General features: G+C 34.1%; 4 protein-coding genes across 4 annotated transcripts; all 4 read left to right on the top strand.

Moving 5' to 3' along the window:
• Nucleotides 1-81: 81 nt before the first annotated feature.
• LOC116012807 (8-hydroxygeraniol dehydrogenase-like) lies at nucleotides 82-1823 on the top strand. Its single transcript, XM_031252476.1, has 4 exons — nucleotides 82-220; nucleotides 332-947; nucleotides 1044-1197; nucleotides 1275-1823. The coding sequence occupies exons 1-4, from the start codon at nucleotides 120-122 to the stop codon at nucleotides 1475-1477; spliced, it is 1074 nt and encodes a 357-aa protein (XP_031108336.1). The 5' UTR covers nucleotides 82-119; the 3' UTR covers nucleotides 1478-1823.
• A 1319-nt stretch (nucleotides 1824-3142) lies between these two features.
• Nucleotides 3143-5137, top strand: LOC116012806 (8-hydroxygeraniol dehydrogenase-like). The gene is made up of 4 exons (XM_031252475.1): nucleotides 3143-3354; nucleotides 3554-4169; nucleotides 4263-4416; nucleotides 4697-5137. The coding sequence occupies exons 1-4, from the start codon at nucleotides 3254-3256 to the stop codon at nucleotides 4897-4899; spliced, it is 1074 nt and encodes a 357-aa protein (XP_031108335.1). The 5' UTR covers nucleotides 3143-3253; the 3' UTR covers nucleotides 4900-5137.
• A 4613-nt stretch (nucleotides 5138-9750) lies between these two features.
• Nucleotides 9751-11681, top strand: LOC116013949 (8-hydroxygeraniol dehydrogenase-like). Its single transcript, XM_031253919.1, has 3 exons — nucleotides 9751-9916; nucleotides 10071-10686; nucleotides 11146-11681. The coding sequence occupies exons 1-3, from the start codon at nucleotides 9816-9818 to the stop codon at nucleotides 11500-11502; spliced, it is 1074 nt and encodes a 357-aa protein (XP_031109779.1). The 5' UTR covers nucleotides 9751-9815; the 3' UTR covers nucleotides 11503-11681.
• Nucleotides 11682-17196: 5515 nt separating this feature from the next.
• On the top strand, nucleotides 17197-19314 carry LOC116013985 (8-hydroxygeraniol dehydrogenase-like). The gene is made up of 3 exons (XM_031253962.1): nucleotides 17197-17358; nucleotides 17509-18124; nucleotides 18779-19314. The coding sequence occupies exons 1-3, from the start codon at nucleotides 17258-17260 to the stop codon at nucleotides 19133-19135; spliced, it is 1074 nt and encodes a 357-aa protein (XP_031109822.1). The 5' UTR covers nucleotides 17197-17257; the 3' UTR covers nucleotides 19136-19314.
• Nucleotides 19315-25150: the final 5836 nt, after the last annotated feature.

Genomic DNA, 25150 nt, shown 5'->3' with positions numbered 1-25150 from the left:
ATGGCCGGCCACCGGGCCGTCCAACAACAATTTCAATCATTGCCTATATAAGCATGCATTGCCTGTCCAATAAATATTCAAGAGCTACACATTTTGGTTGAGTTTACAAGAAAGGAAAGATGGCAGAAAGTTCATATGAAACAGAACACCCAGTGAAGGCGTTTGGATGGGCAGCAAGGGACACCTCTGGTGTTCTTTCTCCTTTCAAGTTTTCCAGAAGGTATATATGCCAAATTAAATAATTTCTGATTGGGTTTAGAGAGATATATTGGTCAATTTTAGTCTAAATGCATAGTTCTGAAAATTAATTTCTGGGTTTTAATGGGTGCAGGGAAACGGGCGAAAAGGATGTGCAATTCAAGGTTTTGTACTGTGGGGTATGCCACTCCGATCTTCACCAGCTCAAGAATGAATGGGGTAACACTACCTATCCCATTGTACCCGGCCACGAAATTGTTGGTGTGGTCACTGAGGTTGGGACCAAGGTCGAGAAATTTAAGGTTGGAGACAAAGTAGGGGTGGGATGCCTGGTGGGATCCTGTCAAAAGTGCGATAATTGTGCCAGCGATCTAGAAAACTATTGCCCTGGAGCTATACCAACTTACAATGCTAATAAGACCATGACATTCGGTGGCTACTCCGACATCATGGTCTCCGAAGAGCACTTTGTCCTCAGCTGGCCCGAAAATTTACCCTTGGAGGCAGCTCCATTGCTCTGTGCCGGTATCACAACTTATAGCCCCTTGCGATACTTTGGACTTGACAAACCCGGAATGCACATAGGCGTTGTCGGTCTAGGCGGCCTTGGCCATATGGCTGTGAAGTTCGCTAAGGCGTTTGGAGCTAAGGTGACCGTGATCAGCACCTCTGCTAGTAAAAAGGAAGAGGCTATTGAACGTCTTGGCACAGACTCGTTCTTGATCAGCCGTGAGCAAGAACAAATGCAGGTAACAATGTTTTTTAGGAAGCATTATATTGATGGTATAAATTATTGAGGATTGAAGGAGTAGTGATTAATTAATTCTTGGTGGTATTCTGATTAGGCTGCGATGAGCACATTGGATGGTATAATAGACACAGTTTCTGCAGTTCACCCTGTTCTGCCATTACTATGTTTATTGAAAACTAATGGAAAGCTGGTAATGGTTGGTGCTCCAGAAAAACCACTTGACTTGCCAGTGTTTCCCTTGCTCATGGGTAAGTACATATATCTTTCTATACAGACACACTAACACATATCTTAACATACTTATATTTGTGGAAATGAATAACAGGTAGGAAGTTAGTGGCGGGAAGTGCCATTGGTGGAATTAAGGAGACGCAAGAAATGTTAGACTTCTCGGCGAAGCACAACATAACACCCGATGTTGAGATTATTCCTATGGAATATATCAATACTGCCTTGGAACGTCTCGTGAAAGCTGATGTGAAATATAGATTTGTGTTGGATATTGGCAAAACGTCAAAATCTGCTTGAACATTAAGTTAAAGACGAAATTTTGGTTCCTTTTATCCCCAAGGGAAGATATGAGGGGTCATTGGTAACCGAATATTATGAGATCAGAGTTTCAAATGTTAGCCTGGTATGAGCTGCGCTGCAGTGTTTGTTTAACGTAATAATGCCAGATAGTGATGGCACAACATCATATTGTATGGCGTTGACAAATCTGATAGTTTAATGCATATTAATATAAATGAAATTTAAGATTTCTCTGTACAACTCCATTATTGTTGTAATATTACGATGACAACAGCGCAGCCGTTGACAGAGGACATTAATTATCTTCGGAAGTTTAATATTCAATGTGTTCACGTAAAGTGCCTATATATTGTTGAAGTGAGTCTATCCCTCCTTATGAGTTTGTATGAACATATTGAATGTTTGAGATCAATTAGATTTTGCTAATAGTGCAATTGAAGTGAATACTTGTATAATTATACAGTTAGTGAAATCTAAGCCATTGATCTTAAACTTTCAATGATCCAGATCTGTAATAGGTGAGAACATGTGGATAAATCAAAATCATTGATCTATAGTACATTTAATAGTTAAAAATAAACAAAAATTTTATAACATTTATGAAAATTACCCCGTTCATTTTTAAATTTGTAATATTTACAGAAATAACCTCGTTCATTTTTTACTTAATTTCTCATCCATTAAATCTTGCAAATCAATGGTTTGAATTTGTACACAAATTCTTACTAAAGAGTGGTCTACAAGTGTTTGTTACTTATAACGGAAAATGTAATACTTTAAAATCAAAATGTAAATGTATTACATTTTTCTTAAAAAATATTATATAGGGGCACGCTCTAATGAGAACGGGTGCTCATAAGAGAAATAAGAACGATCTACAAACGTCTACATGTCCAGATGAATGAATCATATGTAATTTAAAAAAAAAACGGCGCGGTGGTATTTTTGTAAATATCTCAAACTTTGGTACAAGTAAATGTGTTATAAGTGCAAGTAGTTGGTGTACATTTACAAGTAAAAAGTGCAAGTAAAATCACTTACAAGTGCAAGCAATTTACCTTGTTAACATTCGTGCAATTAGGTGCAACTAGTTATAATAATGTTAGGTACACTTAGTATTAATGCTCAATGTACATTTTACCTGCACATGTAATACATTTTACATGCACTTGTGCACCTATTTTCACGTACAAATGCAAGTAATTTACTTTCTTAACATTCATGTACCTAAGTGCACCTAGTTATAACCTTAGGTGCAACTACATTTGGACACGTAATGCGTTGCGATTGATTCTCAGTTCTCTCCTAGACGGTGTGTTCTCATTTGAACGCAATCCTACACTTTTTTTATATAAATAATAAATATTTTTTTATTAATATTACTTTTTTTCAATATAAATATTACATTTTTATCTTAACCTCCGACATTTTTTTTTTTATATTTACTCATCAATTTTTTTGCCCCAGGAATTACTAGACTTCCAGCGACTTTTCCACTAAAAATATGCTAGCCAATATTGACTTTTACACCCATCTTAATGCAAACCGAAGCACTGACGTTTGCCATTAAGCTTTACTGGCCAGATGTCCTTTTAAAAAAGCAAATTCAAGGAATTTAAAGGGCCACCTGCCGGTCTAACTAGAATTTTCCTGGGTCTATAATAATGATGCATTGCCTATCCAATAACCATTCAGTTCTTTCCACATTTTGGTTGAGTTTACAAACACTTCTGATCACTCTCATCTCAACTTCTAATCTCTCCCTAAAGGAAAATGGCAGAAAATTCATATGAAACAGAACACCCAGTGAAGGCCTTTGGATGGGCAGCTAGGGACACCTCTGGTGCTCTTTCTCCTTTCAAGTTTTCCAGAAGGTATATATGCCTGATAGATTTTCTGCGTTTTTAAGTTTGTATGCTTATATATATATATGGTTTTGATTACAAAGACGAATAGATCTATACTGAGTAGACTTTTAGTTGAGATGGATCATATATATATATATATATATATATGTTTGAGTTTGTGTACTGTTGAAAATTGAAACCTTAAAAACTATTTTAATGGGGGCAGAGAAACGGGTGAAAAGGATGTTCAATTCAAGGTTTTGTATTGTGGGGTATGCCACTCCGATCTTCACCAGATCAAGAATGAATGGGGTAACGCTACCTATCCTCTTGTACCTGGCCACGAAATTGTTGGAGTGGTGACCGAGGTAGGGAGCAAGGTTGAAAAATTTAAGGTTGGGGACAAAGTAGGCGTGGGATGTCTGGTTGGATCCTGTAGCAAGTGTGATAATTGTACCGGCGATTTAGAAAACTACTGTCCTGGAGCTGTACCAACTTATAACGCTAATGGTATCGTGACATTTGGTGGCTACTCCGACATCATGGTAGCTGACGAGCACTTTGTGCTCAGATGGCCCGAAAATTTACCGATGGAGGCTGCTCCATTGCTATGTGCCGGAATCACAACTTATAGTCCCTTGAGATATTTCGGGCTTGACAAGCCCGGAATGCACATTGGCGTTGTGGGTCTAGGCGGCCTTGGCCATATGGCTGTGAAGTTCGCCAAGGCGTTTGGAGCTAAGGTGACTGTGATTAGCACCTCTGCTAGTAAAAAGGTAGAGGCTATTGAACATCTTGGCGCAGACTCGTTCTTGATTAGTCGTGACCAAGAACAAATGCAGGTAACAATTGTACATAAATACTTTTTTGATGATTAATTATTGATTGATGCCTTGAAGGAGTGGTGATGAATTGTTGGTTGGTATTTTGAGTAGGCTGCAATGAACACATTGGATGGTATAATCGACACAGTTTCTGCAGTTCACCCTATTATGCCATTACTATTCTTGTTGAAAACTAATGGAAAGCTGGTCATTGTTGGCGGCCCAGAAAAACCACTTGAGTTGCCAGTGTTTCCCTTGCTCATGGGTAACCACTAACCACATCTTTCTACACACACACACTCATTTTAATTAACAGAGTAAAACTCTCACACACACATATATATCCATAATCAAGTGCAAACTGGTCTTAAAGTGCGAACCTGTGAACTGCTAAAGAGATTCCACCGCAGCTACTACAGGAGGGATCCGATTGCACCCTAAAGTTTCTGTCTGATAGTCGTTGCGGTGCAATTCTTCAGCAGGTTAAGGCTGGTTCGTACCTGATTACAAATATATATATTAATTGTGGTAATGGATAAGTGCAGGTAGGAAGCTAGTGGCCGGAAGTGGCATTGGTGGAATTAAGGAGACCCAAGAAATGCTTGACTTTTCAGCAAAGCATAATATAGCTCCAGATGTTGAGATTATTCCTGTAGACTATATCAACACTGCTATGGAACGGCTAGTGAAAGCTGACGTTAAATATAGATTTGTGCTGGATATTGGCAACACATTAAATTCTGCTTAAACTACGGAAAGAGATCAGAGTTTCCAAAATTATGAGAGTTTCAAAGTTTACTCATATTTTATGGGCATGATATGATCTGAATGCAATGTTTCAATAATCCCATTGGCTTAGTTGTTGTTTGGCTACGTCTATAACCTTTTTAGCATAAAATAAAAGAAATAAAATGTTCAAATTACACATCAAACTACACGGGAGAATGTAATTCGATCATTCAATTCAAAAAAAAAATTACATTGGATCCTTGAACTATCTGAAATTATGCAATTCAATCAAAATTAACATGTCTTCATTAACGCTAACGTGGCAGTCAACTTATTCCCTCCCTCCCCATCTTCATGTCTAGCCAGAGCTGAAGAGCTATAGACGAATATGGAGAGGGGTGGGTTTTTAAAATTTTATTTTATATAAAATAATTTGATGGTTGTTACGTCAACTATAATAAAAAAAAAATTGTAAATTTTGATCAAAGGGCATAATTTTAGACAGTTTAAGAATTTAATTTTAGTTTTTTGAATTAAATGAACTAATTACATTTTCAGGCATAGTTTACTGGGTAATTTAAGTTTTTTTTTTTTCCCCTTAACATCATGTTTGGTTCACGGAATGAATTTTAAAGGAATAAGAATAATATTTCATAGGTAATGGAATAGGTAAGGAATATAATAGGAATTGTATTCTGTTGTTTGGTTCGCCGAAGGAATAGATGATACACATGATTTTATACCTTTATTTGCCCCACGATTGAGGAGTTTTGTTGCTTATTTCTTTTACCTTGATACATTTAAGGCTCGTTTGTGTGTTACATTTGATCAATCTTAGTTTATTCACAAATGAGGTCAATCTTAGTTTATTCACAAATGAAGGATTTTCGGTCATTTCATACTAGTTTTCGAGACATAAGGAATCTACCCCGAGACGAAAAGGAGCAACGGAGCACGAAAGGAGTCAGAAGAGGACCAGGGGGCCGCCTCACGAACCAAACACGTTGTAAACGAATTATTAGACAAAGTGGATAAAAAGATAGAGAAGAGATTAGGAGTGTAAAAAAATTGAATCGAGTCAAATATTTTACTATTAGATTCGAATTTGATTATATTAATGATTATTCATGTTCGTATTTGTATTTGTTAAATATTCAAATATCAAATTTTATTCGTATTCGATTCGTCTACATTATTCGAATATATTCGATTTGACTCGAATATTCGAATTTGAAATGCATAACTCGATTTATATATATTATACGAATCAAACATACTCTAATTCATATTCGTATTAAAAAAAAATAATGAATCGAAATATGTATTTGAATTCGGATTCTTATTCGATTTATTTAAATTTGAATCCTAATATACGAATTCAAAATATGAATTGAATTTAAAGTGTTTGATTCGTTTACCTAGAAGAGAGTAGGTTATATGCTTTATAGAAAATTCTTCTTATCTCTGCTAATTTTTTCTCTTCTAAATTTCTTCCATGACTTTTAATAATTTAGTACCATGAATTGTCCTTTCTCACTAACTTTAATTTTAAATTGCTTTTTGAATGGATAATGGCAGATGCGTGTTCGATCCGCATTTGACAATTTTGTTTTCACAAAAATTATTTTCGCTTCACAGTTGAAAAATTCTCCGGTCTAAAGAAGTTTCCATTGACGAAGCTAACTTTTTCTTCTCCGGGACTTTCAAGGCAACAATGGCGGCCGTTGACTAGACAGGCTTTTTGCCTTTTTTCACGGAGAAGACGATGCTATCCAGATGTGAATATAAATAAATAAATGAAAAATACTGTTTTTACTCTCAAATTCTCCTCACTTTAATAAAATTTTAATGTTAATATTTTCATTGAATTTACTAATGAAGATAATTAATTATAAATTATCATATCAAGAAATAAAAGTAATAAAATAGAATTAGAGAGTCAATGTACTACAACTCTAAATAAATAAATAAATCAGACTTTCCATGGTAGTTGGTGACACAATTCTCCAATTGCGGATTTCTCATTTTTTTTTCTACGTTAAAAAAAAAACAATAATTTCAAGGTTGGCATGTCTCCGGAGGAGACGAAGTCATTAACCTTTTTTTTTCTTTTTTCTTTTTTTTCAGCCTCCTAGTTTGAATATAGTAATAAAAAAAAAAGTGATGTGGTTTCATAATTTATATAAATAGTGTCTTACTGTCTTTAATAATTTTTGTTTTGTTTTGTTTTTTTTTTTTGCGTAAACAAAAACGATATTATACTATAAGGGGGTGTTTGGTTCGCTATGGAAAAATATTTTCTTAAAAGTTGAGAAAAATTTTGTTTTATGTTGTTTGGTTGGTTGGAAAATATTTTTCATTAGGAGTGGAGTTTCTGAAAGTTTAAAAAACAAATTCTAAAGAAAAGAGTGATATTTTGTTTTTCGCATAACTTGGGAAGAAAATATAGTATGGATGAACTATTATACTCTCATAAAAATTTCTTAATTACATAGATATATAATAATATAATTTATTATCATTATTGTTAAGGACATATTGATCTTTATATTAATATAATTCCTTACCATTCCAAACTCAACCAAACAATGGAGTACATATTCCTAGTAATTTCTTTTACACCAACCAAACAATGAAATCAAATTTATTGGAATTTATTTTTCATGAAATTTCAATTCCATTCCTCTTCAAATATTTTTTTAGTGAACCAAACGGGCTATAAATATAATACTTAATAGCATCAATTTAAAATCCCTACATTGACTCCATTGGGGGCTCGAACCCACCCACTTGACCACTTCTATATGGGAGTACAATCGGGTGCCACTAGATCACGAGGTCTTAATAACCTCCTACAACTATATAACTACATACAATATTAAAAAGAATTTGATTTAAAAACATTTTCAATTATATAAGTAATTAACATACTATAAAGAGTTGATAATTTTTTTCTAGATATATTAGGTTTCTCAACTTAAAATACTAATTGAAGAGTGTAGTTTTCGCGGTGGATGGAAAGAAATAGATGTTAAAACGGGAAGAAGTTCCCGAGTATCGTTCTCAAAGGATGGCAAGGAGGGAGTTTGAGCGGTAAGGGGATTAAGCACAAGAGTGTTTAGTGTTTAAAAGCTAACCCAAGCATAGTAAGAAATGTGCATGAAACATAATGAAAATAAGGAACAAACAATGGAAACAATCAATTAGAAAGGAGGATTTGGATCTTGCAACTCATATAGGTATCCTTGATTTCCTAAGATATTAGGCTAGCAACACTTAGATTATGAAAATGAGACAAGGTCACCAACACCACCGCCACTCTCGTGGTCAATGGACTCACTTCTTAGACCGTAATGTCATCCTTGTGATCATTAGGCTAGAAGGGACATTTTGACAAACACGTTATGTGCCTCTTGTCTTCCACTCTCCATTTTCTCAAAGGTGAGAGGGAAATGTGCTAGGCTAGGCTAATGAGTAACTTTACTCTCGTAGATGAGACTCCTTCTCCAAACACCTCTCATATAGGTTGATCACCCCTACACAAGAGTCAAAGTGGATCACCACTCACACAATCAAACTCATAATCAAAGCAATTGCAAAACCTAATTGATCAATTCAAAGCTCAAGAATATCCATACAAAATTGCTCAATCCAAATCCACAAAGATCTACCTAATCATACTTGGAATTGAAATAGCAAAATGCAAAAGTAATGACAAGAAATTAAAATGAAGACTTAGCTAGGGATTTTAACTTTGAACTTGAACTTGAATGTAGATCTCAATCTTGCAACAATGAAATTCTTCTCTAATTCTAATCTAAACCTAAGAATTGCAATGTGGAGTGAATTGGGAGAGACCTCTCTAGGCTAATCCTAGAGAGAGAAATATTATAAAGTGATCTAAAACTGAAGTGTGATGGATCCCCTGCAAAATTGGCTCAATTCCCCTTTTAAATCTCGCCCAACTGCTGAAATTTCCGCGATGGACGCGCGTCCAGCGTGTCTTTTGCTGCACAGACTCCAAACTTCAGAGGGCTGAAAGTTGGACGCGGGCGTCCACCCCGCGTCCGCTGCGCGTCCACAGCAGACCTCTGTTCTGCTGTCAAACTTCTGCAAGCGATATTTTGGACGCAGGGGCGGACGCATGGGTGGACGCACGGGTGGACGCGCGTCCACCGCAGTCTTGGCCTATTTTTTGCTCCAATTTTGGTTCGTTCTTCACTTATCTGAAATGTTGTCATTTCCTGACCTTTTTGCACATCTTTTACCTACAAAACAATTAGCCAAGCGTAGAACGGGGTCTAATAGCAATGTCAATCATTCTAACACAATTAAGGGTCAAATCAAACACAAAAGCTTTCAATTGTGCACAAGATGATCCTAAAACAACCTTATAAAGACGGCATCTTTTGCACTTATCACTAATGATAAGTTATTTCGTCAATTTTTGAGAATTAAAACAAATTTTAAAGTGATTGATCCAACTAATTGAGCTAGTCCATGTAACCAGTTGAGGGTTGTTTCAATGTGAAACGGATGAGGTAGGACGTGGGGAAAGGTGGCACCACGCGGTAAGAATTGAGTTAGTCTTTATATAATTATATAGCAGCGAGCCACCGAGTATGAATTTCTGATTTAAAAATGTCTACAATTGGTCGTAAGTGCAAGAATTCAAGGAATCGAAGATTATATTATTCCATCAAATTCGGGTGCTTGACGGCTTGTCGTGCTGACTTTTCTGTTCATCCTTTGTGAAGCCAAGCGCATAAGTTTTACACCTCATCGCCTACGTCACGGTACCCACTATTCACAAATATTTACTCTCTATATAAAGCACGCATTGCCCTCACCATTACTCTCACTCAATTCTCTAAGATTATATTTCTGATAGCTCTTATATATCTTGATTGTCTCAATCCCCCTGCGACAAGGAAAATGGCAGCAACTTCTTATGAAAACGAGCACCCAGTGAAGGCCTTTGGATGGGCAGCCAGGGACACCTCTGGGGTTCTTTCTCCTTTCAAGTTTTCCAGAAGGTATATATGCCAAATTAAATAATTTCTGATTGGGTTTGGAGGGATGGGTCTAATTTGTTAAAATAATTAGTCTTATATTTATTCTTTGTTAAAATCTTTGGTAGCGAATGCATAATTCTGAAAATTAATTTCTAGTTTTAATATATGGGTGCAGGGAAACAGGCGAAAAGGATGTGCAATTTAAGATTATGTACTGTGGGGTATGCCACTCCGATCTTCACCAGCTCAAGAATGAATGGGGTAACACTACCTATCCCATTGTACCAGGCCACGAAATTGTTGGTGTGGTGACTGAGGTTGGGACCAAGGTCGAGAAATTTAAGGTTGGCGACAAAGTAGGCGTGGGATGTCTGGTCGGGTCCTGTGGCAAATGCGAAAACTGTGCCAGTGATCTAGAAAACTACTGCCCTGGATGTGTAACAACTTACAACGCTTATGGTACCGTGACATTCGGTGGCTACTCTGACATCATGGTTGCTGACGAGCACTTTGTGGTCAGATGGCCCGAAAATTTACCCATGGAGGCTGCTCCATTGCTTTGTGCCGGAATCACAACTTATAGCCCCTTGAGATACTTCGGACTTGACAAGCCCGGAATGCACATCGGCGTTGTTGGTCTAGGCGGCCTTGGCCATATGGCTGTGAAGTTCGCCAAGGCTTTTGGAACTAAGGTGACGGTGATCAGCACCTCTGCTAGTAAAAAGGAAGAGGCTATTGAACGTCTTGGCGCAGACTCTTTCTTGATCAGCCGTGACCCAGAACAAATGCAGGTAACAATATAATTCTCCATTTTTTTTAGTACTATTGTCTCTATAACATTATAATATCTGTTTTGATAGGGATAATTCCCGGACCTGCTATGTATTGTTCTCCGGTCTATATAGTTGACCGGTCTTCTTTGTCCGGCCTGTGTTTACGGGCCTATGGCCGTAGAGTAGCCCAATCATGCCCTCTGTGGCAAGGTTCGGATTGACCAGGCCAAGCATAGAATCTTAGCATATTCCTTCTGAGGTCTGGACTAATGGCTCCGCAACACCTGGCCTTTGGGTACGGGACTCGCCTTTAGGCTGGTACATGCCCGCCAAGCGGCCGCCATGCCGCAGGGTCGGTAGCTGTCCCCTAACAACCTAAAAATACCGCATTTAATGCTGTGAGGAGAACATTTTGGCTTTTTTCTATACAATAGTTGGTACTTATTATATATCATATTTGGTTGGCATTTTGAGTAGGCTGCAATGAACACATTGGATGGTATAATCGACACAGTTTCTGCAGTTCACTCTGTTGTGCCATTACTGGGTTTATTGAAAACTAATGGAAAGCTGGTAATGGTTGGCGTCCCAGAAAAGCCAGTTGATTTGCCAGTGTTTCCATTGATCATGGGTAGGAAATTGGTGGCTGGGAGTGGCATTGGTGGGCTGAAGGAGACACAAGAAATGCTAGATTTTTCATCCAAGCACAACATAACACCAGATGTAGAGATTATCCCAATGGACTATGTCAACACTGCTTTGGAACGTCTCGTGAAAGCTGATGTCAAATATAGATTTGTCATCGACGTTGCCAAAACCATGAAATCTGAATAAACATTAAACCACATTTGTGGTCATGGAAGTCATTTGGAAAAGAATATTATACTTTTGAGAGTTTCTGAGTTTTGTATTGTTTCAAAAGTAATAATGAGTGTGTAATGTAATAATTAATGTCCTAGAATTTTATTATCATACTTATTGAATTTATAATAAAAGATGGTTTTGTAAACTTATTTTGACTTCTTGTTGAATTTTTAACTGGTAAACTTATCATATTTCTTGAGCATTTAGTCTTTTCACTCTTTCTTTCCAAAATTTGAATCCTCCAACCCCATAAGTCCCCACGCCCCGACCAAAGAGAACATCTAGGTGGATGTAAATCATGGTAAATCAGCTAAACACAAATGACTATACCTTTGCTTCTAAGCACAAGAAACCCTCACTTTGTTTATTCTTTTCACTCTTTCCTCTTTAAAAATATTGCCTTATAATATTTCGACTAAAATAAAATATGTGAATAATAAACACATCTAATATATTTATTGTACTTATGAGTGTGATATTTATAATATTACTAGTTTTACACGCGCATTGTGCGAATGAGTTAATGCTCAATGTTTATATTTAAATAAATATTTGAAAGTATATCAATGCAAGATTATATATAAGAAGTTTATACCTAGGTAATTGAATGTCGAATTTGTTTATTTAAATATGTAACTCAAAGTATATGAATCCAAGATAATATATAAAATTCATTATAATTGTCACTAAAATAAAAGTTTGCAACTTTGTAAAATTGATAGTCTATATACTTGGTCTAAAAATGATAGTCTAAATAAATAATACTTTTGGCTTGAATTTGTTCAAGTATTCTTAATTCTCTTTTAAGTAACATTGTCATTGTCTTCATCTTTACTATTTGTCATCTTCCTTTTTGTTGGTAGTGTGTTATTTGCAATTGGGTTACTGTTGGTAACATAGATGACAACGTCATAAAGTGAGATTATGATATAGGAGCTATGGACTTTCCTTTAGGTGTTTTGCTCGGGGTTCATTTGGTTCAATCATTATTGTTGAATGAGTTATATATTGTAGATTAAGAAATCCCTAGTTTAAGGAAAAAGATTAAATAAATTAGTAAAAATTTAAAAATTTTAAATATGATGTATTCCAAAGATATTAAAAGGTAGTTTCTCACTTCAATTTGTTGGGTAATGGGTTATTTGAGTACTTTCATTGTCAACAAATTCGCCAAAGTAGTTAATATGATTGGTTTCAAACTATTCCTTTTTTTATTTTTTTCATGGTATTAATAAAATACTTGGTAAACAAATATATAACATTATTTTGTATTATAATTTTGATATTTAATTACAAGATAGTGTAAAAAGAACATATTGGATAATGTAATGAATATCAATTGATGAATTTGAATGTACAGAATCTTTGCATTAGAGAAAATAAAAATAATATAACTAATGAAATTATTTTTCTTATTTAATTTATTGAGAATGAATATTTTTTTTAAATAAAAGCATTGTATACACATAATTCAAAATTAAAGAAATGCACATGTATCATTTTTTGTTGTAACTACTAATTTATTTAATTCAATAAGAGTAAAATAGAGAGATCCCGCTTCAATTTGTTGGGTAATTTGAGTACTCTCTTTGTCAACCAATCCTCAAATAGTTAATATAATTAGCTTCAAATTATTTTTTTTAATTTTTTTTCATGGTGTTAATAAAATACTTGTTAAATAAATATATAACATTATTTTGTATTATAACTTTGATATTTAATTACAAGATATTGTAAAAATAAGATAATGGATAATGTAATAAATATCAATTGATAAATTTGAATATAAAGAATCTTTGCATGGGAGAAAATAAAGACAATATAACTAATGAAATTATTTCTCTTACTTAATTTAATTTTTTTGATAATGAATAATTTTTTCTAAATTAAAGAAATACATATGTATCATTTTTTGTTGTAGCTACTAATTTACTTAATAATTTAATAAGAGTAAATAGAGTGAGGAACTTAATTATGTCAAATTTGATTGAGATAAGGTTCGAACCTAAGACCTTTCTTATAGAAATTAATGGGTAAGTTAAAAGTTAACGGAATATTAACGAAGAAAAGAATATTTAACGGAAAACTTAACGGATAATCATAAAAGTAAGGTTAAATTAGGTAATCTCTATTAATAATATTAATCTGAATTATCTTAACCATATATTTGATTAAATAATTCATCTGAACCATCCATTTGATTAAATAATTTGACCGCCGTTTTTTCTACCCATTTTATGCCTAACTCTCTTTGGCTCTTATTAGTATAGTAAGTAGATATGTGTTGAATTGTGATTTACCATCTATCAAATATTCTCTCTAAAAAAAATTAATTGAAGATCTATTTTAATTAATTTGATAAAAAGACAATTAAATATTAAAAATGTTTGAAAAATTAAAATATTGTTTATTTAATTATAATATAGTTTTTATAATAAATTTATTTAATTATAATAAATTAGTTAAAATATGTTTAAGCATCACTCAAGAATTACACTAATGGTATCATTAATATTTAATATAGAGTTCAAAAATGCATGGGAATGATGCATTTTCCCTCAGAATGCATGACAGGTTCTCCGAGCGAGGACCAAACCAAATACTGTTGGTTCCACCGACGGGTTGGACACGACACTTACAAGTGTCACACTTTAAAAGGGCAAATAGAGGAACTAGTGCAGAACGAATATTTTCCTCAATTTGTTAAGTATCCAGTGCAGCAGTAGTATCAACAACAAGGCCAACTCAGAATGTGTGGCGAAAGGAAGAGGACCCTGAGCCTTCCACGTACAACACCAAGAAGAGAAGGTACGACCAGGACATGAAAGCAAACGACAGTGAATTAGAGGAGGAGCCCGCGCAACATAGAAAACATGTTATTCGCTGATGGTCCGTCCTAATTAGATTCGTTAAAAAACAAAAAAAAAAAAACAAAAAAAAACAAAAAACAAAAAACAAAAAACAAAAGAAAACATATGACCGAGGCAGCCTCGGCCATGGCCGAGGTCCTGCGCCTCGGCCACAATTCTTACCGTTCGAAAAAAAAAAACTTGAAGGGGGAACGTACCGGACAAAGCGGATGCAGGATCGAAAGAGGCGGTAAAAAACAGAAAGGTGAAGGGAAGAGCTCTCTCTATACAAAAACAAAGACGACCAAATATCAGATTTGATACTATTCAAAATTTATGCCTAATATCAAATTATTACTCCCAAGCTACCTCAACCATTCTCGCTGGCTAGGGAGTGGGGGGACGGGCGACAGAGTAATTGGGCAATAGCGCCCGACCCAAACCACAATCATTGACCCGGAGAAAGACAAACGGCCACTAGTTATGCAAAGACTACACATTGAAGAGGAGTGTTATTATCAACGGCTCCATTACCATACAATTGAAGGCTCACCATTATGCTGTCCGTTACAACTCGTAGAAGAAGAGTCGTTGCACCTGGAGTATAAGTGGAGGCATGTTGTAGACTGAAGGGGGGACACTTTATTTATTACACACAACATTACTTTACTGATCGATTACCCATTCTATTCAACTATTGTTATTCAATCTCAATATTATCCGATAACATATTTACTGTAACGGACCAAACAGGCTGTAAATATATAATATGTTAATTGCAAATAATACTGTCAAAACGATCTTAAGGAGAAATATTGAGTGGCAGATTTGGTAAAAAGGTATAAATGTACACTACAAAAACCACTAATAAAATGCACTTAATCTCATTTAATCATTAACATTTTTTTTTTAAAATTCCAGTAAAGGATTAGTGTTAAAAAATGTAAAAATGAAAATTGTAAACGATAAAACTAGAAATAAAATGTAATGGAATAACACACACAATATAATAAAACAAACAATTAATACAACTTATTCTACAAAACACTATTTTTATTACAGTTAATTAAGGACTAATATCATTGGTTCTTACTAAATTTAGGAGATATCTTAAGTTCATATTAAAAATTTGTTAATTTTCAATCAAATATATCTTAAAATTATACCATAATCACGATTACATGTCAAACACTCAATTTATTAACATTTAGTATTAAGTTTATTTATATAGAATTTTGTAACATACATAAAAAGTACCTTTAGTGGCACTGTTTTTTCTTTTCTTTTTATTTTTCTGATGTACCAAAGAAAAGTTTATAAAATTAATTCTTTAATCCTATAATAAAAATTTGTTAATTTTCAATCAAATATTCCTTATAGCTATATCATAATCATGATTACATGTCAAATACTTAATTCATTTATGAACCTGAGAACCTTTGGTTTTAAATTTATTTATATACAATTCACGTATTATAAATTTAGAACAATAATTATAGAATTACTTGATATGATATATTTATACTTAACAAATTATGTACCTACCGCGAAGGTTATCGTTGACTAAAAAGAAAAATAAGAAGAAAATGATTGTACTAATTTAAACAAAACAATTTTTGAATCAGAATCTTGCGCTCCAATACATCAACAAACAACGGCCATCATGCATGCCACGGTTTAAATTACTTTGATAATCTAATTAACTCAATTAACCAAATAAATTAGGTCACTTAACTTTTTAAATTACTTATGTGATGGAAAAAATAACATTAACAGGCCAATTAAAATGCAACCCGACTACGAGTAGTTCATGTAATTAAATTTATGTGGTGATATTTAATTTTTAAAATATAATAATTAATAGCATCAATTTAAAATCTCTACAGCTATATTTTTTTTTGGGAGTACTATGGACTATGTTACAATGTAGTATTTCCTTTGTCCCATTTTATCTGTCCTAGTTACTATTCATTTGGTCAAATCAACTATTTGCTGTTTCTAAATATATAAATGTTGTATATTAATACTAAACTTAATATTATAAAAAAATTGAATTAAAAAGAACTTCAGTCATGCCTCGTTAACCGAATCAGACACATAAAATGAGACAAATGGCTTGAACCCACTCCATTCCATATCGGAGTGCACTCGAGTGCTACTAAACCACGATGTCTTGACAACCCTCTATAGCTATATCATTACATACAATATTAAAAAGAATTTGATTTAAAAACATTTTCAATTATATAAGTAATTAACATACTATAAAGAGTTGAGAATTTTTTTCTAAATATATTAGGTTTCTCAACTTAAAATACTAATGATAAGTTATTTCGTCAATTCTTGAAAATTAAAACAAATTTTAAAGTGATTGATCGAACTAATTGAGCTAGTCCATGTAACCCGTTGAGGGTTGTTTCAATGTGAAACGGATGAGGACGTGGGGAAAGGTGGCACCACGTGGTAAGAATTGAGTTAGTCTTTCTTTATATAGCACCGAGCCACCGAGTATGAATTTTTGATTTTGAGTTAGTCTTTCTTTATATAGCAGCGAGCCACCGAGTATGAATTTTTGATTTAAAAATGTCTACAATTGGTCGTAAGTGCAAGAATTCAAGGAATCGAAGATTATATTATTCCATCAAATTCGGGTGCTTGACGGCTTGTCGTGCTGACTTTTCTGTTCATCCTTTGTGAAGCCAAGCGCATAAGTTTTACACCTCATCGCCTACGTCACGGTACCACTATTCACAAATCTTTACTCTCTATATAAAGCACGCATTGCCCTCACCATTACTCTCACTCAATTCTCAAAGATTATATTTCTGATAGCTCTTATATATCTTGATTGTCTCAATCCCCCTGCAACAAGGAAAATGGCAGCAACTTCTTATGAAAACGAGCACCCAGTGAAGGCCTTTGGATGGGCAGCCAGAGACACCTCTGGGGTTCTTTCTCCTTTCAAGTTTTCCAGAAGGTATGCCAAATTAAATAATTTCTGATTGGGTTTGGAGGGATGGGTCTAATTTGTTAAAATAATTAGTCTTATATTTATTCTTTGTTAAAATCTTTGGTAGCGAATGCATAGTTCTGAAAATTAATTTCTAGTTTTAATATATGGGTGCAGGGAAACAGGCGAAAAGGATGTGCAATTTAAGATTATGTACTGTGGGGTATGCCACTCCGATCTTCACCAGCTCAAGAATGAATGGGGTAACACTACCTATCCCATTGTACCGGGCCACGAAATTGTTGGTGTGGTGACTGAGGTTGGGACCAAGGTCGAGAAATTTAAGGTTGGCGACAAAGTAGGCGTGGGATGTCTGGTCGGGTCCTGTGGAAAATGCGAAAATTGTGCCAGTGATCTAGAAAACTACTGTCCTGGATGTGTAACAACTTACAACGCTTATGGTACCGTGACATTCGGTGGCTACTCCGACATCATGGTTGCTGACGAGCACTTTGTGGTCAGATGGCCCGAAAATTTACCCATGGAGGCTGCTCCATTGCTCTGTGCCGGAATCACAACTTATAGCCCCTTGAGATACTTCGGACTTGACAAGCCCGGAATGCACATCGGCGTTGTCGGTCTAGGCGGCCTTGGCCATATGGCTGTGAAGTTCGCCAAGGCTTTTGGAACTAAGGTGACGGTGATCAGCACCTCTGCTAGTAAAAAGGAAGAGGCTATTGAACGTCTTGGCGCAGACTCTTTCTTGATCAGCCGTGACCCAGAACAAATGCAGGTAACAATATAATTCTCCATTTTTTTTTAGTACTATTGTCTCTATAACATTGTAATATCTGTTTTGATAGGGATAATTCCCGCACCTGCTATGTATTGTTCTCCGGTCTATATAGTTGACCGGTCTTCTTTGTCCGGCCTGTTTTTACGGGCCTATGGCGGCAGAGTAGCCCAATCATGCCCTCTGTGGCAAGGTTCGGATTGACCAGGCCAAGCATAGAATCTTAGCCTATTCCTTCTGAGGTTTGGACTAATGGCTCCGCAACACCTGGCCTTTGGGTACGGGACCCGCCTTTAGGCTGGTACATGACCGCCAAGCGGCCGCCATGCCGCAGGGTCGGTACCTGTCCCCTAACAACCTATAAATACAACATTTAATGCTATGAGGAGGACTTTTTGGCTGTTTTCTATACAATAGTCAAGTAGGCTTAAAACCTCTGACCCACCATCACGCTAACCGAGCTACCTTAAGGTATAACCCCATTGTACCTGTTCGTTGATTAATTAGAATATATTGGCTATTCTATTACGAGTATTGCTGTTACGTATACGCGTATTTACTCTATCATGTTCATCTATAATTACTATGGGTTGAAGCCAGCTTGAAGGGGTACGGTACTTATTATATATCATTATTGGTTGGCATTTTGAGTAGGCTGCAATGAACACATTGGATGGTATAATCGACACAGTTTCTGCAGTTCACTCTGTTGTGCCATTACTGGGTTTATTGAAAACTAATGGAAAGCTGGTAATGGTTGGCGTCCCAGAAAAGCCAGTTGATTTGCCAGTGTTTCCATTGATCATGGGTAGGAAATTGGTGGCTGGGAGTGGCATTGGTGGGCTGAAGGAGACACAAGAAATGCTAGATTTTTCATCCAAGCACAACATAACACCAGATGTAGAGATTATCCCAATGGACTATGTCAACACTGCTTTGGAACGTCTCGTGAAAGCTGATGTCAAATATAGATTTGTCATCGACGTTGCCAAAACCATGAAATCTGAATAAACATTAAACCACATTTGTGGTCATGGAAGTCATTTGGAAAAGAATATTATACTTTTGAGAGTTTCTGAGTTTTGTATTGTTTCAAAAGTAATAATGAGTGTGTAATGTAATAATTAATGTCCTAGAATTTTATTATCATACTTATTGAATTTATAATAAAAGATGGTTTTGTAAACTTATTTTGACTTCTTGTTGAATTTTTAACTGGTAAACTTATCATATTTCTTGAGCATTTAGTCTTTTCACTCTTTCTTTCCAAAATTTGAATCCTCCAACCCCATAAGTCCCCACGCCCCGACCAAAGAGAACATCTAGGTGGATGTAAATCATGGTAAATCAGCTAAACACAAATGACTATACCTTTGCTTCTAAGCACAAGAAACCCTCACTTTGTTTATTCTTTTCACTCTTTCCTCCTTAAAAACATTGCCTTATAATATTCGACTAAAATAAAATATGTGAATAATAAACACATCTAATATATTTATTGTACTTATGAGTGTGATATTTATAATATTAGATGTGTCGTTGAATTGTGATTTACCATCTATCAAATATTTTCTCTAAAAAAAATAATTGAAGATCTATTTTAATTAATTTGATAAGAAGACAATTAAATATTAAAAATGTTTGAAAAATTAAAATATTGTTTATTTAATTATAATAAATTAGTTATAAATATGTTTAAGCATCACTCAAGAATTACACTAATGGTATCATTAATATTTAATATAGAGTTCAAAAATATGAATGATGCATTTTCCCTCAGAATGCGTGACAGGTTCTCCGAGCAAGGACCAAATCAAATATTGTCGGTTCCACCGACAGGTTGGACACAACACTGAAGAGTGTCACATTTCAAAAGAGCAAATAGAGGAACTAGTGCAGAAAGAATATTTTCCTCAATTTGTTAAGTATCCAGTGCAGCAGCAGTATCAACAGCAAGGCTAACCTAGAATGTGTGGCGAAAGGAAGAGGACCCTGAGCCTTCCGCGTCCAACACCAAGAAGAGAAGGTAGGACCAGGACATGAAAGCAAACGACAGTGAATTAGAGGAGGAGCCCGCGCAACATAGAAAACATGTTATTCGTCGATGGTCCGTCCTAGTTAGATTCGTTAAAAAAAAAAAAAAAACATATGACCGAGGTCTCACACCTTGGCCACAATTCTTACTGTTCGGACAAAAAAAACAAAAAAAAAAAACTTGAAGAGGGAGCGTACCTGACAAAGCGGATGCAGGATCGAAAGAGGCAATAAAAAACAAAATGGTGAAGGGAAGAGTTCTATACAAAAACAAAGACGACCAAATATCATATTTGATCCTATTCAAAATTTATGCCTAATATCAAATTATTACTCCGATCCCAAGCTACCTCAACCACTCTCGCTGGCTAGGGAGTGGGGGACTGGTGACAAAGTAATTGGGCAATAGCACCCGACCCGAACCACAAGCATTGACCCGGAGGAAGACAAACGGCCAGCAATTATGCAAATACTACACATTAAAGAGGAGAGTTATTATCAACGACTCCATTACCATACAATTGAAGGCTCACCATTATGTTGTCTGTTACAACTCGTAGAAGAAGAGTCGTTGCACCTGGAGTATAAGTGGAGACATGTTGTAGACTGAAGGGGGGACACTTTATTTATTACACACAACATTACTGTACTGATTACCCATTGTATTCAACTATTGTTATTCAATCTCAATATTATCCGATAACATATTTACCGTAACGGACCAAACAGGCTGTAAATATATAATATGTTAATTGAAAATAATACTGTCAAAACGATCTTAAGGAGAAATATTGAGTGGCAGATTTGGTAAAAAGGTATAAATGTACACTACAAAAACCACTAATAAAATGCACTTAATCTCATTTAATCATTAACATTTTTTTTAAAATTCCAGTAAAGGATTAGTGTTAAAAAAATGTAAAAATGAAAATTGTGAAGGGTAAAACTAGAAATAAAATGTAATGGAATAACACACACAATATAATAAAACAAACAATTAATACAACTTATTCTACAAACACTATTTTTATTACAGTTAAGGACTAATATGATTGGTTCTTACTAAATTTAGGAGATATCTTAAGTTCATATTAAAAACTTGTTAATTTTCTTTTTTTAATCAAATATATCTTAAAATTATACCATAATCATGATTACATGCCAAACAATCAATTTATTAACATTTAGTGTTAAAGTTTATTTATTTACAATTTTGTAATAACATACATAAAAAGTGCCTACAGTGGCACTGTTTTTTATTTTATTTTATTTTATTTTTGTTTTTTATTTTTTTTTGTTTTTTTTTGAAGGGTAACGAGTTAATTCATTAAAGCACAAAGCGAAACGATACAACAAGATTCGATAGAATGGTAAACCATTCCCTTACAATCTGACATGGAAACAATTTTCCTAGCTATGCTAGGGAGAACTTGGTTCGCAGATTGTTCAGCAAATCGAAAGCTGATAATGACCTGACCAAACATAAGTATGATTAACTTTGATTGGCAGGTCTTGCACATCATCTGGATCTTCATCTCAATTTTCTTGCACATTGACAATATTCCATTCTGACAAAACAATTCCGGCCTTGCATAAGGTTTGACCGGTTCGTCAGATGAAGACCTCCCAACCGAGTAAAGAGGCTTTTCTTCATTGTCATCTTCAACATCCAGGATGAGGGTAACATTTATTTTATTTTATTTTATTTTTGTTTTTCTGATGTACAAAAAAAAGTTTATAAAATCAATTCTTTAATCCTATAATAAAAACTTGTTAATTTTCAATCAAATATTCCTTACAGCTATACCATAATTATGATTACATGTCAAATACTTCATTTATGAACCTCAAATTTTAAATTTATTTACATACAATTCACATATTATAAATTTAGAACAATGATAGATTTACTTGACATGATACATTTATACTTAACAAATTATGTACCTACAGTGAAGATAACTGTTGACTAAATAGAAAAAGAAGAAAAGGTTGTAATAATTTAAACAAAACAATTTTTGAATCAGAATCTACCAACAACGGCCAATTCCCAACATGCATGTCACGGTTTAAATTACTTTATCTAATCTAATTAACTCAATTAACCAAATAAATTAGGTCACTTAACTTCTTAAATTACTTAAGTGACGGAAAAAATACGAGTTAATTATTCCATTTTTGGTCCTATATTTATAGGTGAGTTAATTCTAGCAATGGTCCTCTGACTATGTTGATTTTCCAAAATTAGTCTCCGACTTTTAATTTGGATAATTTAGGTCCATTGACTTTCAAATTCTTTCAAATGTTGGTCCTTTCGTCAAAGTTTGGTTAAGTTGAGGTCTAATGAATGGGTAAAATTATCCGTTCACATGCTTAGTGTATTATTACTCGTATTTTTCTTGTCTTATACGCTGTATATATCAGTATAATCTCAGTCGAAGTCTCAATCGAAGACATATAATCTCAGTCGAAGTCTCTTCGACTGAGATTATATTCATATAGATAGTGTATAGGACAGGAGAAATACCAATAATAATACTCTATGCAGGTAAATGGACAATTTTACCCCTTCATTTGACCTCAACTTAACCAAAATTTGACAAAAGAACCAACATTGGAAAGAATTTGAAAGTCAAGGGACTTAAATTGTCCAAATTAAAAGTCGGGGACTAATTTTAAAAAATCAACATAGTCGGAGGACCATTGCTGGAATGAACTCTTTATAGGTGGTAATTCACTTTTAGTCCTTTTTTAGAACATTCATGTTTGGTCCTAGTATTATTATGGCATGACCATTTCTGGTCCTCCGTCATTGCAATATTGTTAAATACAAGACCATTTTGATCATTTTTATATAAAGTGGGTTAACTCGATATATTTTCATTTTTAATTTTTTTTTTAAATTCATAATTGAAGACCTAAACACTCTTGTATTTTACGAAATTTAAACGGTTTTATTGATAGAAGACCAAAAATAGTCATTCCACAATAATACTAGGACCAAAGCTGAATGGTTTGAAAAAAAGGACTAACAGTGCGTCAACTATAAATCTATGACTAAAAATAGAATTAATTCGAAAAATAACATCAACAAGCCAATTAAAATGCAACCAGACTACGAGTAGTTCATGTAATTCAATTTATGTGGTGATATTTAATTTTAAAATATAATAATTAATAGCATCAATCGATTTAAAATGTCAAATTGTTTATTCTTTTAACTCTTTCCTCCTTAAAAACATTGCCTTATAATATTCGACTAAAATAAAATATGTGAATAATAAACACATCTAATATATTTATTGTACTTATGAGTGTGATATTTATAATATTAGATGTGTCGTTGAATTGTGATTTACCATCTATCAAATATTTTCTCTAAAAAAAAATAATTGAAGATCTATTTTAATTAATTTGATAAGAAGACAATTAAATATTAAAAATGTTTGAAAAATTAAAATATTGTTTATTTAATTATAATAAATTAGTTATAAATATGTTTAAGCATCACTCAAGAATTACACTAATGGTATCATTAATATTTAATATATAGTTCAAAAATAGGATTGATGCATTTTCCCTCAGAATGCATGACAGGTTCTCTGAGCGAGGATCAAATCAAATACTATCGGTTCCACCGACAGGTTGGACACGACACTGACGAGTGTCACACTTTAAAATGACAAATAGAGGAACTAGTGCAGAACAGATATTTTCCTCAATTTGTTAAGTATAGCAACGCCAACCCGGAATGTTTGGCGAAAGGGAGAGGACCCTGAGCCTTTCGCGTCCATTTAAATTTCTTTATCTAATCTAATTAACTCAATTAACCAAATAAATTAGGTCACTTAACTTCTTAAATTACTTAAGGGACGGAAAAAATACGAGTTAATTATTTCATTTTTGGTCCTAGATTTATAGGTGGCAATCCACTTGTAGTCCTTCTTTTTTCAGAACATCCATATTTGGTCCTAGTATTATTATTTTGGCATAACCATTTCTGGTCCTTCGTCAACAAAATCATTGAAATATTGTTAAAATACAAGACCATTTTGATCATTTTTATATAAAGTGAGTTAACTCGCTATATTTTCATTTTTAATTTTTTTTTTTAAAAATTCATAATTGAAGATCTAAATACTCTTGTATTTTATGAAATTTTAACGGTTTTGTTGATAGAAGACAAAAAATGATCATTCCACAATAATATTAGGACCAAAGAAGAATGGTTTGAAAAAAGAGACTAAAAGTGCATCAACTATAAATCTATGACTAAAAATAGAATTAACTCAAAAAATAACATCAACAAGCCAATTAAAATGCAACCCGACTACGAGTAGTTCATGTAATTCAATTTATGTGGTGATATTTAATTTTAAAATATAATAATTAATAGCATCAATCGATTTAAAATGTCAAATTTAAAATCCCTACAGCTATATTATCATTGCATACAATATTTATTAAAAGAATTTAATTTTAAAACAATTTCAATTTATACAAGTAACATACTATAAAGAGTTTGAGATTTTATTTATAAATTTTTTTTGAATATATTAGGTTTCTCAAATAAAAATTAGACTAATTTTATATTTTTAATATCCCGTCAGCCCCAAGCAACTAAAACAAATTTTATAATTATGGGTCGTATTAATTGAGTTCGTCCGTGGAACAAGTTGAGAGTTGTTTTAATGTGCAACGGATGAGGAGGTGGGAAAAAGTGGCACCACATGGAGCCACCGAGTATGAATTTTTTATTTAAAAATGTCTGCAATTGGTCGTAAGTGCAACAGTACTAGGAATCGAAGGTTCTTCCATCAAATTCCGGTGCTTACCGGCTTGTCGTGTTGACTTTTCTGTTCATACAACGTAAGACTTTTCTGTTTTACCAATGCGTACTTACACCTCACCGCCTACGTCACGGTACCCACTATTCACAAATATTTACTCTCTATATAAAGCACGCATTGCCCTCACCATTACTCTCACTCA

Source organism: Ipomoea triloba, chromosome 3, assembly GCF_003576645.1.
Source record: "Ipomoea triloba cultivar NCNSP0323 chromosome 3, ASM357664v1".
Classification (NCBI taxonomy): Eukaryota; Viridiplantae; Streptophyta; class Magnoliopsida; order Solanales; family Convolvulaceae; genus Ipomoea; species Ipomoea triloba.
The sequence above is the reverse complement of the archived record's forward strand: the minus strand, read 5'-3'. Positions and strand labels throughout refer to the sequence as shown.